The 15,784-nt window shown below is 56.2% G+C and overlaps 2 protein-coding genes across 4 annotated transcripts in view; one reads left to right on the top strand and one right to left on the bottom strand.

The window, feature by feature from the left end:
• Positions 1-1,969: 1,969 nt before the first annotated feature.
• Positions 1,970-6,938, top strand: OTX1 (orthodenticle homeobox 1). Its single transcript, XM_033056728.1, is given in 10 exon segments — positions 1,970-2,093; positions 3,238-3,650; positions 3,652-3,691; positions 4,200-4,351; positions 5,013-5,082; positions 5,085-5,219; positions 5,222-5,290; positions 5,293-5,344; positions 5,346-5,487; positions 5,489-6,938. Coding segments are annotated over 9 exon segments (993 nt in total). The 5' UTR covers positions 1,970-2,093; positions 3,238-3,593; the 3' UTR covers positions 5,765-6,938.
• Positions 6,939-10,581: 3,643 nt separating this feature from the next.
• Positions 10,582-15,784, bottom strand: part of LOC116993576 (WD repeat containing planar cell polarity effector) — a 157,939-nt gene continuing 152,736 nt past the window's right edge. For 2 of the 3 annotated variants that reach the window (XM_033054358.1, XM_033054360.1), the window contains exon 18: positions 10,582-11,858. In XM_033054358.1, coding sequence (XP_032910249.1) covers positions 11,701-11,858 — 158 coding nt within the window. In that variant the 3' untranslated portion in view covers positions 10,582-11,700. The remainder of the gene's footprint in view (positions 11,859-15,784) is intronic. The other variant, XM_033054359.2, reaches the window with a different exon arrangement.

The following is a 15,784-nucleotide window of genomic DNA, read 5'->3' as shown; positions in this document are numbered from 1 at the left end:
CGTCCCGGCCTGGGAAACTGGGGGCTGCCCCGGGGCCCGCAGGTGGATTTGGCCCCACGAAAAGTTTGGGAAGATGCGCGGAACACCTCGGCGCCGGGGGGGCTGGGGTAGCGCGCTCCGCCGTGCTCTTCTGCCCTCCCGTAAAAATACAGGGGCTGGGAACGGTAGGAAACGCTCCGGGGCTCCGCGGCTGCGGAGAGCGGCGGAGGATCAGGAGGGGAGAGGCGAGCAAAACCCAGGGCCCTGCCTGCCCGGGAGCTGCTAAGCCGCGAAGCGTGGGGCTGCCCCGGGGGCGAGGGGGCCGCGCACGGGCATCCTCTCCTCCTGGAGGAGCCTAGCTTTTAGAAGGAAAAAAGTAACTCAGTCGCTGGGCTGAGGGAAAAAATAAGTTTGTGTGACACCCGTCTTTCTCCCCCAGCCCGGCAAACCGGGCGCAGGAGGCCCCCGCCCTGCAGCCGGACCGAACTGCCCCTGCCCTTCGCCGGGGTCGCGCAGCCCGGCCCCCCGCCCGCCCGCCCGCCCGCCCGCAGCTCCCGCGGTGCCGCCGACCTTACCTGGGCGCAGCGGGGAGGGCGAGGCTCCGTCCGGCGCAGGGAACGGGGCATCGGAGTCGCCGGCACCGTCACCTCGGTGGGGTGGCGAGCCCCGCGCCCGCCCTGCCCGCAGCCCCCGGCCGAGCCTGCGGGGAGGCGTCCGCAATTGGGGATTGGGTAACAGCGGGAGTTGCGGGAGGCTTGGGGGGGCATGGATACCCCCTGGTGTGTGTGGTGGGGGGAGAGCCGGGGGGGGCTGCCCGACAGGACCGGGGCTGCCCCAGCAGGGAGAAATGATGGGAAGGCAGCGGGGGCGGGGGGAACGCAGCCCAAGCCAGGAACTGCCCCGGCAGGACCAGGGCAAAACGGGGAAGAGGGGCTGGAAGGGGGGAGAACTGCCCCCGCAAACTCTTTCTGCTTCCTCCTCCTGCCGTTACTTTTTTTGTGAATGGGCCGCGGCGCCTTTGTTACGGGGAGAAGTGCCCCTGTCGCTGACTTTTGCGGGAGAGCAGAGGAGCTTGCTAACCTCCTTCGCTCTACTCATCGTCTCCCTCCTGCCCGACTTAGACGGTTCCCTCTTCGCACAGGAAAAAGATTTGAAAAGAAGGGAAAAAAACTCCAACAACAACAAAATGGGGGTGGGGGGGTGGAAGTCTTACCCCCGGGAGACCGCGCTCCGATCGGGGCCGGCGGGCAGCGCCTTTGAACATTAGCTCGCTTTCAGCTCCACTGCAATTAGAGGGAGTTGATTTGGGGAGACCAACAAAAGCCGCGCACCGGAGCCTCTTTAGAGGTCCGGGGCTGCTCCGCCGCCTGCGCCGCCGCCGCGCCCCGACCCCGCCACCTCGAGTGAGGAGTGGGGCCCCGAGGAGCCAAGAGAGGGCCCGGTGTCCCCTCGCCCCTCTCCCCGCCGCTCCCGTGCGGCCCCCGCCCGCTCACCCCCCGCGGCGCGCAGCAGCCCTTAAACTCGGGGCATGCGGGGAAAGGTGCGGTCGCTGTAGTTTTATTGGGATTTTAAAGCACAAAGTTTGGGAGAGCCTGCAGGCATCGGGATGGGGGGGGCACGACACCACCTCCCCTCCCCAGGAGCGCCCTCCGCGCCGGCGAAGGCGGCAGCCGAAACTTTTTCTGCGGCCTCCCCTGGGCCGGCAGGGACGCCTGGGGGGCATCCTGAGGGAGGGCGCAGAGCTGCGCGGGCGCGGAGAGGCCCTCCCTCTTCCGCACTTCAACAATTCCCCCCAGCCACCCTCTCCGCTGAGGTTGCGCGGGGGGCCCTGAGCGCCAGCCCCCTGCACCCCTCGCTCGGCCGGCCGGCTCTCCGCGGCGCCGGGCTCGGTGCGCGGGGGAGCGCGGAGCGGCGCGGGGCGGTGCGGAGGAGCCGTCGCCCCTCGCTGCCATTGCCCGGGCGGCTGTCAGTCAGGCGGGGAGCGGCCAGGGATTGGCGCCGGGCTGGTTACGCAGTTGCTTTGCGCGCACATACAAGGGTAGGGCCGGGGGTAGGTGATCAATCCTCATCAGGGCCGCGGCTCCATCGCCCCGACAGCGCGGGCCGCCGGCAAGGTAACGCGGGGCACCCCGACAAGTCGGGGGTGCGCGGCTCGGCTCCGGGCAGCGCCCCCCCGGCCCCCCTCCCCAGCCCGCCTCTCACCTGCCTGCCCCCCTCGCTCCCTCCCCCCGCCGCGCCCCCTCCGCGCCCCCCGCCCGCTCCGCCCCGCGCTGCCCCGCGCAGCCCCCGCCGGGCGGGCGCTCAGTCGCCGTCGCTCCGCAGGTGGCCGCGCAGGTGAGGCGGGCGGGGGCGGTGGGCACCGCGCTCACCGACGGGGCGGGCGGCAGCGACGGGACGGAGCGTAGCGGGCCCGCGGTGCCTGGACAGGGGTGGTGAGCACGGCCGGGCCGAGGCTGTCTCGGATTTTCCTCTTTCCTCTCTCCTCTTTTTCACTTTTCTTTCCCCACTCTTCCCCGTTCTCTCCTCCCGGGACGGGCCCGCTCCGCCGCGTCCCCGACAAAGTTATGCAACGCCGGGTCCCAGCAGTGCCACCCGACCTGCGCCCGGCCCCGGCCTAGGAGGGCACCGCGATCCCGCCCGGCATCCCCCGGCCTGGGTGCCCCATTCCCCGGCTGGGGCGGAGCTGTGCCAGCCTCGGCAGCGGGGGCTGCCCGGGGCTCGACGGGGCCCCCCGGGGTCTCTCCGTTCCTTCCTCCCCTCCGCGTTTATCTGCGGCATTTTGCCCCCGAGCCCGGGCGCTACTGGGTCTCTGGTGTCGTGTCCCCCTCGCCGGCCCTGCCGAAGCCCCCCGGGCGGGCCCCGCCGCTGTCCCGTCCCGGCTGCCCGCACTGTCACCCGCTCGGCTGCCGTAGCGCTCTTTTTTCCTTTTCCCCTTTTTAACTCTTATCCATTTCTAATTAAAACGTCCCCGTCTGCTCGCTTTTAAATTAATTATACTTCCCTCCTCTGATACCTCCTTTTGATTCCTAATCCAATTATCTTTTTAAATAATTGCTTTATCTCTCCGATCGCCGGGCACTGTTGCCTCTCGGCACTTGCGCGCGACTCGCCTTCGTTTAAAATAAAATAATAATAAAATTAACAATCGGAAGCCGCCAGCGCGGAGCCCCCACGCCGGGTGGGCGCAGCCCGGCGGGAGCCCCCGGCAGCCCTCGGGCGGCCGAAGCCTTTACCCGCTTCTCTCCGCTCTCTCCCCAGGCGCTCCGGCCTCGCCTCTGTGCGGGAAGAAATCCGTCTGTTTCTCGATCCTCGTTGTTATTTTGGTTTTTTTTTTCCCTTCGTTTTAATTTTTCTCTCACTTCACCTGCGATCTCTTGAGGACCTCGTGGCGGTGACGGCGTGACGGAACGAAAAAACTCCTCTTGCAGCGACTTTGTGCTCCTTTTTCAAATTGTCGTTGGCTTCACAATTTTTTGCCTCTTGTTTGGGGATTTTTTCGGGGACACTTTTTGTCAGTTTTTTTTCCCTTTCCATTTTCCCCACCGCATACATTCGATTTGATTTTGATTTTTTTTTCCTGCGGGACTTCGGAGGAAAACTGCCCGGCTTCTAGCATGATGTCTTACCTCAAACAGCCCCCTTACGGCATGAATGGGCTGGGGCTGACGGGCCCCCGCCATGGACCTGCTGCATCCCTCCGTGGGGTACCCGGGTGAGTGCCGCGCCCCGCGGCCCCCCCCAGTCCCCCCATCCTCCAGCAAGCGGAGGGGGGACACTTCCACCCGTGCGGGTTTGGAGGAGCTGGTGGGGCAGTACTGTTTCGGGTGGGTTGTGGGCTGGTTGTTCGCCTGCACCCGTGCCTGGGGACATTGGGTCTAGCTGAATTTCCCCCTTGTTCTCGGGGTGTCTAGTTTTCTTGGGGATTTTTAAGGATTAAGAACTTTCAAATTGAACATTAAAAAAAAAAGTAATTAATTTCCACACAACGAAATCTCCCCATAGCTCCCGCTGGAGCCAGGCCTGACCCTTCCCCAGCCCTGTGCCCCTCGCCCTGGCCGCAGCAGGACGTGGTCCGGCAGCCGTGGGTGTGCAGGGACGCTGCCGCTCTCTGGGTGCTTCTCAGGCCCCTGTCCCGGGGGCACCGGGGCTCCCCCGTGCCGGGGCGTGCGGGAGGTGCGCGGGGGCCCAGCGTGACCGGCCTGGTGGTGCTCATCCCGCAGCCACCCCGCGGAAGCAGCGGCGGGAGCGCACCACCTTCACCCGCTCGCAGCTGGACGTGCTGGAGGCTCTCTTTGCCAAGACCCGCTACCCTGACATCTTCATGCGGGAGGAGGTCGCCCTGAAGATCAACCTGCCCGAGTCCCGAGTTCAGGTACCTGCGCGGGGGAATCCTGCACCGCTGTGGGATGGGGGATGCAGGACCACCCCAGCTCAGCTGGCGCTACTCAGACCGGCTGCTCCATGCACACTCATCCCTGTTTCCTCCAGACCGGGATGTGTGTGGGCTCCCATCTGCTTGTCCATTCCACTGTGGGGACATTCAGCCAAAGAGGGAGCATTTATCTTAATTTTTTTAGTCTCTTGTATTAATTTTATTTTTATTAACATTTTTTCTGTCAGTCTCCACCTGCTCCAGGGCATAGCAGCCCTACCACCTGGGTGCTTCCCAGAGGTATTCCCTTTGGGAACTGGTCAATGGATACCCAGGGGGTGGGATATGCAGGCAGCACCCAATGCAGGATCTGTCCCCCAAATTCATATTTTGTCACTGTGCCAAGGATATGCACGAGCTAGGACACTACAGGCTTTGACCCTGGCCATCCTTGCTTTGGCAGGCTGTGGGGTGCCCGGGTTGCCAGGCAGGGGTGAGATTATATTTGGGGGTGTGAGGGGTGCTCAGTGTTAGTGGGGACTGGGACAACTGGTGCCAGGGTGAGGGTGGTTGGGCGCTCGCAGGCTGAGGAGCTTCTGGGGCTGTCTGGGCTCACCCCACCACGCTCCTTGCTCCCCCGCACCCCGTTTTCTCCCTGTAGGTCTGGTTCAAGAACCGCCGCGCCAAGTGCCGGCAGCAGCAGCAGAGCGGCGGCGGGGCCAAGAGCCGTCCGGCAAGAAGAAATCTTCGCCCGCTCGGGAGAGCTCGGGCTCGGAGAGCAGCGGGCAGTTCACGCCGCCGGCAGCGGCCTCCAGCTCCGCCTCGTCTTCCTCCTCCAGCTCGGCCCTCCTCAGACCCGGTGGGAGCCCCGGCCTCTCTCAGCACCCCGGCGTCATCCATCTTGGAGCCCGGCTTCCATCTCTCCCGGCGCAGCGCCCGCGGGGTGACGGTGCCCGAGCCGCTGCCGCCGGCCGCCTCCTGCATGCAGCGGGCCGGCCCCCGCCGCCTCGGCCGCCTCCGCCTCCTATCCCGTGTCCTACAGCCAGGGCGGCGGCTACGGCCAGGGCTACCCTGCGCCGCCCTCCTCGTCCTACTTCGGGGGCGTGGATTGCAGCTCCTACCTGGCGCCCATGCACCTCTCACCACCATCCCCACCAGCTCAGCCCCATGGGCCCCTCCTCGGTGCCGGGCCACCATCACCACCACCCGCTGAGCCAGAGCTCGGGCCACCACCACCATCACCACCACCACCACCACCACCAAGGGTACGGAGGCACAGGGCTGCCCTTCAACTCCTCCGACTGCCTGGACTACAAGGAGCCCGCCGCTGCTGCCTCCTGGAAGCTCAACTTCAACTCCCCCGACTGCCTTGACTACAAGGACCAGGCGTCCTGGCGCTTCCAGGTCTTGTGAGGGGCCGGTCATCATCCCCCCAAGTTGCCACTGACCTCCCACCCGGGGACTCCCCACAGCCTCCTGGGCAGGACTCTGGCTCTTCCTCCTCCTCCTCCCTCTTCGTTAGCAGTGGCGATGCCCTGGGGAGGTCCTGCCGCCTCCATCTCTACTGACTGATATTTATTTGCTTCCTGCACCACTCCACCAGGTTTATTATAATTATTATTTTTTTAAACGCAACAGAAGAGGAGTTTAAAAATAAAAAAGAAAATTAAAAAGCCTAGCGTGTCCCCTGCTGCCCCCCGGGCAGAGGCGCAGGCTGGCTCCTGCCCTGCCAGTGCCCCCCCAGCTTTGTGCGGGGACCTTCAGCCCCTGCGGGTGTGGAAGCCCCGGCTCGCCAGTCCTGTACAGCCTCTTGCCGCGGGGAGCGGCGGGAATGATGTAAATACTCGGTCCGTTCCAGTGACCATGATTATTTTTAGTTGATGCTGTTGGGTTGGCATTTATCTAGAGCCTAACATGGAACAGAACGTGAAAAAAAAAACCAACAACAAAAAACAACAAAACCAAAAAACCCAACTTTTAAAATTTCAAATTTCAATTTTCTTCCCTAAAAAATTGAATCTTTCCTGGTCTCATGTCCTCCATCCATCCTCGAGGGCTGCTCTGCACAAACTTGGCTGTGCCGTCCTTGGGGTGAGTGTTAGGGTGGAGGCAGTAGCCATGGGAGGTGCCCAGAAGGAAGGCAAAGGGGGAGGAAAAGGCTGCCCAGCTGATCCGCAACCTGCAGACCAAAAAACCCAAAACTTTTGGAAAAAAAATAAAAGGAAAAAAAAAAGCTGCAAAAGAAAAAGTTTTGGTTTCTTTTTGGGGGGAGGGTTGCAGGGACAAGCAGCTCTGGTTTGGGGCTGGGGAGGGGGGATGCACGGCTTCTCGGAGTGTGTTTTTTGGTTTGGTTTTCGTTTTGGTTGTTTCGAGCCCCTTGTGTCGGTCGATGCGTTGTGGCGGGTCGGGGCTGCAGCCCCGCGTTCCTGCTTCCCCCTCCTGGGCTGGTGCTTCCCGGCAGCTTTGCCCCGCAGCGGGGACAGGGACAGCGTATGTGTGACTTCTGATGCCGTAACCCCTTCCATTGTAAGGCAACCCCCCTCCTTTCTTCCCACCCACCCCAATAAAATCTAAACTAATAAATGTAGTGGTGTCGTGTCCTCCTTCCTCCCTCTCGCCTCCTCTGCCTCATAAAACTTCCCTGGGGGGAGTGAGGAGCAGGTAAATATTTCTTGGAGGCTCCCAGCAGGACGGGGATGTGTGTGAGAATGGGGATGAGTTGCGAGTGTTCTGGAGGGCTCCAGTGCTCCAGGGCCGGACTGGGGACCCACTCTTAGGTTAATTGACGCTTAATTGGTTACGGATTTATTGGCTCTCTGTGGTGCCGATGGGACTCACGGGACGGGCGAGCGCTGCCCGAAACTGCAATTCCCCCCCAGGATCGGTGGCGCAACCCCCAAAGCCGGGACCCATGGCGGGCCTGGGTGCTGGTGGTGGGATGCGAGGCCCGCTCGGACACCCAGCCGGATCCCTGTCCCTCTGGGCGGGTTCGGCACCGGCGCTTCCAGCCCCGGCTCGCGGTCGTACCATCCTCAGCCGCTGCCGGCTGCGGTCCAGCCAAGGAAGACAGGGAGATGAATTTTTTTTTCCTGACAATCTCCCCCTCACCCCCCGCCTCCCTTCCGACTTTCCCTCCAGTTGTTGGAAGCTGCCTGTTGATGCTGGGGCTGTTCCCACTTGCACAGGACCGGGGATACATGGACTCGCGTGCTGCCCTGCTTGGGCCAATATCGATGCGCTGCTCGGGGAGCATCCTCAAATTCACTTCCCTGTGGTCCTGCCCACTGCATCTGGGAGCTCCGGGGCTGTTCCGTGTGTCCCCATCCCTGGTGTGCCCAGGCAGCCTGGGCAGTGGCGAGCGTGGTGGGGTGAGAGGAGCCAATGCTCTCCGTGGCTGCTTTGGGGAGGGTTTCACATCCCCCCTCCCGCACCACCTGCCCCCGCTTTCCCGCTCCAGTATCCTGATGGACAGCGAACGGGACAGGCACTGCGGTGCTGCGGCTGCGGCGGAAAACAGCGGGATCGGCCCCGGGAGCCACCCGCGCCAGCCCCGCTCAGCCTTCCAGGGTCCCGGCCATGGCAGAGCCCCGGGGCGGGGGCGGCCTCCCGCACCCTTCGGTGCAACAGGGAGGTGTGGGAGGGGACGAGCGACTGAGTCAGTGTCAGGGGATTTTTCTTTCAGTGATTCTTTTCCTCGTTGTCTCCTTCTGCGCATACATATAGATAAAGGATATGTTAGTATTTTAAAAGAAATAAATCTATACCTCTACTATAAAATAATTGTTCTCTTCTGCAATCACTAAAGTGTGGCTGTACAGGCAGTTTGAGTGAGGGCCACGTGTGCTGGGTCCAGGTGCATCAGTCTACGCATCCCCAAGTCCTTCCTCTAAAGGGAAAAAAGTTATCACAGCCCTCCTGGGGCTGTGGAGGGGAAAAAAAAATCTGTGCTGGGCACAAAATGAATCGGAACTGCCCTCCCAGATTTAGTGAGCACATGAGAGATAAGATCCAGCAGGTATATAACACACAATCCCCCAGATCTTTTGTCTTCTTTAAACAAAAATGATGCGCACTTCACCATCCTTATGAACTGTGTTCCACTGCAACTCAGTAAATCAGTGATCAGCGAGACACACAGCCAAGAGGAGAGCCTGAATTACATTTTGGTGATACGGTCCTAAACCTCTTCATCCAGTGCCCCACAGCGGGGCTGGGCTTTGCTTTGGGGTGTTGGACTCCAAGGGATGCTCGTGTTCCCTCACATTCCCCCCGCCGATTTAGGCACCAGGAACACCACTGATCAGTGGTTTATTCAGCAACTCCCACACGGCAGTTTGGGCATTTTCCTGTCGCACTCACATAGACCTGGAGCATGGCGTTGAAGCTGGATGCTGAGCACAGGTGGCTGTGGAGGCACAGAGGAGACCTGGTTCAGATCACACTAAATCATGGCTGTGCCCTCAATGCTTGGTTCTTTTAATTTCATTTTTTTTTTAAGTGCGGGCAGACTTGACTTCTGCCTCTTGGTGAGCGCGCACGGGCTGGGAGGGGTCATATGTGGGTTTGGGGGGCAGCAGCACCCTCCCTATTTTGCAAACTTCTCCCACTGCAGGCTACCTCAAGGCTGGCAGAGGCACTGCCACCCCGAGCATGAGTCACGGCAGGTAAGGTGGCACGGTGCCTGGTGCCCGGCTCCAGGGGCAGGCGCCAGCAGGATTGCCAAGCTTTTTAGGGCAACCCGGTTCTGAGAGAGCTGCCTACTTGGCTCGTGCCTCATCTCTCCAGCAAGAAGGCTGCTGGGCGCATGGCTACCATTATTCCCTTTTTTATTATTAAAATCGCACTCGCTGCTGGAGCACTGAGCTGTTCGGGGCCCGGAGGCTGGGTCAGCCCCGGCACCAGCCCCGCGCAGCTCCTGCCCCTGCCCGAGGGCAGCTGCGCCTGCCCGCAGTGCCTGCCCCAAAGGCACCTGGGGCTTTCCTGCCAGGAACTGAAGGGCCGGGATTTGGGGTGAGCAGGAGGAGGGACAGAGGGGACAACATTCCCCAGCTGGGGCTGCCCTTGGCTTTTACGCTGGTGCTTCATGGACCTGGAATAATCCATGACCTATTTGCTGTTACCAGAGCATTTGCTCGGAGTTGCGTCCCCGCTTTGCTGTTGAGCCCCTGCGTGTGGCAGGTGGGAATGGGAACACCCTTCGTGGGCCATGCAGAGGTGGGCAGAGGCTGGACAGGGCGGCTGCTGGCTGGGGTGACCAACTCTTCTTTTGGGTGCAGGACATGCTCTGGGAACTCAAACCATTACGGCTGAACATGACTTAAATTATAAAGGAATTATAACTAAAAATTCTGTTTTAAGTTTCAGAAGTTGTGCCCACCAACATGACTTACTACAGTTATTTTGTAGGCAGCCTTCCTGGCAGAGAGCAGAGAAAACAGGTGATTACAGCTGAATAAGGAACTACTGGTTTGTGGTTTTCCCTGCACTGACCTCCGTGTTAGCCAGTTGCTGCTAATTCATACACTTTGAGCAGCAATTCATGCACATAAAATGCCATGCTGGTTCCAAACCTGTTTTGATTTTGTCAGTGAAAAGTCTGCAGGTGAACCTCACAGCTGAGGAAGCTGCTGTACTGGAGAGCTCTCCTTTCATGTTGCACTGCCGAGCACAAAATGCTGTGGGGAAGGAGGAGGGTGAAAATGGTCACAGGGCTGAAGCCTAAAGGGAAACATCTGCCTATTTCCAGTTAAATCCCTATTCAACATTTTATTTTTTTTTTCCTGGACTGACAGGACTTTTCCAAGAAAACCATGTGAGGATATTTTTTAAATGAAAAACTGCAATATTAGGAAACAGTATTCTGGACCTTATGTACATTTCTAGTATCACTTCCTGTATATTTTTAAGCTGAAATCCTCTTAGCATGCAAAGTAAATAGATTATGATATACTGAAGGATTAAGAATCACTGTCTGGTGTCAGATTAATCCCTCATATAGACCATCACTTGTACTGACAGAAATATGGCTGCAATTCAGCAAAATAGCTGTATGGCAAGGCGATGTGTTGCAGCCTCTTAGGCAGAACAAGCCCCCCGTTACCGCGGTCCAGCGCTGTGCCATGTATTTTCCAGAAATTCAATTTCAATCCGTGGGACATTAAAGGCACGCCACTCTCCAAGCTCGGCCGTCACCGCCTCGGCTCTGCGAGGGGAGGTAAGGCAGCAGCTGCTCTGTTTCAAAGCTCTCTTTATTTGTTTTTCCCTGTTGGGTGTACAAAACCCTACAGGTTACAACCCCTTGGCTCTCTTCAAACCTCAAACCAAAGCATCTCTTCTGAATACATGTGTGGAAAGGTGTAGATTGGGATGAAGTTCTGAAACAGTGCAACCAAAATCACCCATCTAGCAGCAGAATTTTGACTCATAGGGGAAAATGGACTGTAAATATTTTATTTGGATAAAAGCAGAACTTTTGTTAATGAAATACTTTCTATGGCTTGTGGGTTTTGGAGATTTTTTTTTTTTTTGCATAGTGCTTTAAATTTCAGTCCACCGTACAGATTTGTTCACCACATAAAACCAACTTCAAGAAGCTCACTGGCTTTGGGTTTCAACCACCCAGTGCTCCCCAAAAAGCTCACGATTAATGCACACATGTGCCTAGGACAGAGCACAAAATATCCACGTTCCTACACTCTGTGCTCCATCAGGTGGTGGGAGGAAGGACCCACAATGATGCTCGCCCCTCTTTACTGCCAGAAAAAAATAGAGAGGGCTGGCACAAGTTCCCTTCTCAATGCATTTTCTCTTTGTGGTTAGAGGAGGCAGATTAAAATCTGGACTCCAATGGAATGATGCTTAAGAGGCTCTGCATCTTTTTTTCAAGGCAAAATAATGGTTATTCAACTAAGATGATATATCTAGATATGAAAATTGAGAGCATTCTTTGAAAAATGCTGCTGACTGAAAGGCTGCTCTTTCACAGAGGTATCCTGAGTGAAGATCTTATCTGCTGGTATCTCAATAGGACGGTTTTCAGAGCCTTAAGTGGAAATTCAAATCTGCTTCCAAGTGAAGATTGTAAAAACATATAATGCATAGAGAATTATAGACTTTCTCCTGAAAAGCTTATGGATTCATCCAAGAAACCCCACCAAATTTTTCAGCATTGAGTTTGTACAGTAAATAGGGATTGTCAATTGCTCGCTTTTTTGACACAGTTGATGAAAATGTCACCACATTGTGCCCTCCACAAGCAAACAGGGCACTTTTTGCATGGACATATCAATAAGAACACAAAAATAATTTAGAGATCTAAGAAGAGGATATTTTCTAAGCCTGGTGTTTTGTCATCTGCCACTGGTTGGATCCAGGCCTGGTTGGAAGTTCGTTGAAGGACTTCTCATGAACTTCACCACCTCAGTGAAGTTTTCTCTTCTCTGCTTTGGCAGCTCACTCACACCAGCCCAAAGTGCACAATTTGGAGAGACCCTCTGTCTCCAGTCTCCTGTGGGGGAAAGACAGGCAGGATCAGGCAGGCTGCAGGGAGAAGCACTGGGGTATGGAAATACAGATATCAAAATACCACCCCAACCCAGGGAGAAGAGACAGTTGTAAATACCATCCCACTTTAGCCTGGGAATGTAGCCCCAAAATGGTGAAGACTGGCTTATCATTCAAGGTAAGGCATTTCTCATCTGTTTTAAAGCCCCTTCACACCCCCCTGCCCCTGTTGCTCCTGGGAAAAACTAGGGGCTGCAGCTCCAGGGACAGTGTATGGTGTCCCCTGGGATGTGAGGGGCTGGCAGCTGAGGCTCCACCTGCCTTTGAGACCCCTCACCTGGTGCTTGGAAGCTTAATGGCAAAAGTGAAACTTCAGGTTTTTGTTACCTTTAATTAGGCTGGGTTAGTGCCAGTGTGTAGCCAGGTTTTAAAGCGGGGATGGCATTTTGCATTCCTCACACAATGCAAATGTGTGATTTAAGCACAAACCCCCTTCCTGCACTCTATGCCTCTGCAGGGTGGAAGCCTGAGCCCTCTGGTTTTGCAAGGGACATGGGTGATGGGGAGAATGTGTGCCACCAGCAGAGGTTCTTTCATAACCTGGGCTAGCGTGCCTGCGAAATGCATGAAATGCTTTGCCTTGGAAAGCGATGTAGTCTAGTGAGTCATTGCTTTCTTTTGAATTACAGATGAGTAGCCAGCCCTTCATGATGCAAAGAAAAAAACTAGGTGTGGAGCTGGGAACAAAGGGAAACGTGTGTTTGTCCTGTCTAAGAGGGCAAAACACACTGGCTGGCATGGGAAGAGGGGGTGGGCTTGGTCCCAGAAGGTGGCTGTCAGGGCTGTGCCAGGCTGTGGGAACACTGGTGATGGTGGACAGGACTCCTGTGAGTGACTCCCTGGCTCCTTGACTTCAGGAAAGATGGAAAAAAAATCTCCAAACTCTTGCAACTTTACAAGGAACCTTTACCAGAGCAGCAGCTCCATCTCATGGCATGTGCACTTCACCACAGAGATAGAGATCTCCCTCCAAACCAGGATTCCCTCCACGACTTCCCTACTTCAGCATGGAGGGAGCAGTAAAAGTGCAAGGGCTCCAAACAAGCTCTGTATGCACATTGAGCTTCTAGCCCATGGCTTGGCTCTTCCCTTGCAGGGAGAAGGTGAGAGGTGGCCCTGACCAAATTCAACCCCTTTTATTTTGAAGGTGATATGAAAGTATCCCTGATGTCCCACATGAACCAGTGCTTGCATCCCAGAGCCCACCAGGTTATTGCAGTGTGGAAATGTGGAGCACAGCCTCACCACTGAGACTTCTGCCTAGTAAGGCACCTCTCTCTTCAAGGAAGTGCCTTACATGGTAACAGCCCTCATGGTGGGGCTGTGTGTATGTGCCTTGGGTTTTGGGTGACTTCAAACATTCTGTGGGCTCTCCTTGCTTTCCAAACAACAATTGTAAGAGGCTTCAAAAAATGTGATTTTCTTTCCCTTCAGTAAAGCCCTAAGGAGCATCAGCAGTTGAAGGTAAGAAAGGGGTGGCTCTTTTGTCGCTAGAGCTCTGTCAGGGCCTTATGCAGAGAGGTTTCTGCTGGTTGTTGCTCCGGGGATGAAGAGAGTAGGTGGGCAGGCTGGAAAAAGACCCCAGACTATCTTTGCTCAGGTAAGAATTCAAGGTGATTTGGTCTGTTGCTCAAGGTGCAGGGTCTGGAGTGCATCAGGTGGGTATCTGACCTGGGTTTGCGATTAGTGACTTGTGCCTTTGTCTGGGGAGATGTGAACAAGAATCCAGCCCTGCAGAACTACCTACTTGCTTTTAAAAAAATACTTTAAAAAATCTTATTTGCAAACCTCTCTGGTCTCACTAAAGCAGACCTGGCGGTGTCGCGTGGGAAGCCTGTGATGTGGCATGAAGCTTGTAGAGGTATTTAATGTTAATCAAAGGCTGAAGAGTGGTAATGACTGGAATCCTCCTCTGATATCTGCATCTTTTCTGCTGTAGCACACCAACAATAAAAGATGCTGTAATAATTTGATGAGAGTTGATTGTCATTGTGCAGGAAGAGGGCTGTCCAGGAACAGGGGCAGTCAGCACTGCAGTGCTGCTCCCCGTGGTAATGAGCTGCTAGTCCTCCAGAGAAGGAAAACATGAATATCCTGACAGGAGAGCATCTACTTGTGCCCTGGAGAATTCAGATTGTGAGGCTTTTCATGATAATGATGTGGTCCCCCTCCGGCAGGCGAAGGGAGGGGTGGTATGGGAAGGCACACCCTGTAATTGAAAAGCCACTAAGTCATCTCGGACCTGCAGGGATAGCAGGATGGAGGCAGTGGTTTGCTCTGTCTCCACAGGTCTGAGGCAGAACAGAGGATCCTTCTGCTCTCCTGGAGTGGGAAATACAGAGAAACCTCTTCCCCGTGCTGCTGTATTGCTCCCAGGAGGCTACGCTTTTTCTCCTGGCATTACTCTCAAGGGCATGATGAAGGTGGGAAAGGACAAGAGTGGGAGAGAGGAGAATAAATGAAGCAGCCCCAGGAAATTATTTTAAACACCTGTTTTATTCAGATGAAAACTGCCTGGTTCCAGGCTGCAGGAATGACTAGGTGGAAGGACATGCCTATTGCTAGAATCCATAGGCAGTGTTTCTTTTCACTGGGAATGCCTTGCTTCCCTTGAATAGGATAATACAAAACCATTCTGGCTGATAGATATTCAGATGAGTCATAATATATTAAAATTATCACCAGGTAGCCATAAGGAGCCATTGGCTTCAGCATCTTAAATTGCCTGGTAGAAGATTAGTCTCTGATCCAGGAACAAGAGAGCAGCTGAGATTAATGTTTTCCAAAGGGTCTTGTTTCTTCCAAGGAAGGTGACCAAGGTGTTTGGAGCCTCGATTTCACTGATCCAAGTCTGGGTGCTGCTACATGGAAACCCTGAACTAACCTACAGAGTTGCTCAATATTATTAAATCCCAGAATAACACGGACCAGGAGGGACCTCTGGGACCACCCTGCTCAGAGCAGCAAGGCTGGGCTGGGTCTCAAGCAGCATGGTCCTCCACGCCACTCTAATCTCACCTCCAGGATAGAACATGAACACCAAATCCTGGCCACTCCAAATATTGTGGATGGGATGATCTCTTCTCATTTGCTTCAACCCTGTTGCCTGAGGAGCCATACCCATGCAAGCCATGCACAGGGCAAGGAAAGTTGCAGCTTATCCTCATTCCTCTAGCATGGCTTCATCTCCACCTTTGTGCTCAGTGATGGGATCCTCTGGCCAGCCCAAAACCAGTCTGGCAAAGCCACACAGACTGCATTTGTCTGACTGTCAGACGAGAACACCTCAGCAGCCCTTGCCTACTGTCATTCTCACACCACAGGGCTGCAGGCAGGACACAAGTGACCTGGGCTGGTGCTGGAGGGACACAGGGGACCCCCATGGTAGCACAGTCTTGCCTCTGAGCCACTTCTAATGCTTTTCTCCAGATAACAAATCCTGTTCAACAGCTTGAGCGCTGCTTGGCTGTGTGACAGCCAGCTGCTCTGGCAGGTCACTGGGAACAGCTTGTTGCACGATCTCTACAGTTTCAGGGAGGAGAAGCTTCCTCATAGCTGAAAGCAGCAGCAAGTGAGGAGGTCACGGGCAGTGATGCACCCACAGAAGACAGGCCCATGCCAGATCCATCCCTGCCGAGGCCTCAGTGGCCATTTGCGCTGGGAATAGGTCACCTTTGGCTCCAGGTTTTCCCCAACAAACCGGCAAAGGAGGGCAAATCCTCCGGCTCACAGCTGCAGGGATCTTCCTGCAGAATTGCCTGTGCAAGAAGGGCCGGGTTTTGGGTGTGCTCCCCTTGAGTGGCACCAAGCCCAGTATTGTGTGAGCTCCCGCTGAAGCAACATGCGGGAAGTGGTGTCAGGGGGTGCCAG

Source organism: Catharus ustulatus, chromosome 3, assembly GCF_009819885.2.
Source record: "Catharus ustulatus isolate bCatUst1 chromosome 3, bCatUst1.pri.v2, whole genome shotgun sequence".
In the NCBI taxonomy this organism is placed as follows: Eukaryota; Metazoa; Chordata; class Aves; order Passeriformes; family Turdidae; genus Catharus; species Catharus ustulatus.
Note: the sequence above shows the minus strand (reverse complement) of the source record. Positions and strands in the feature narration are given on the sequence as shown.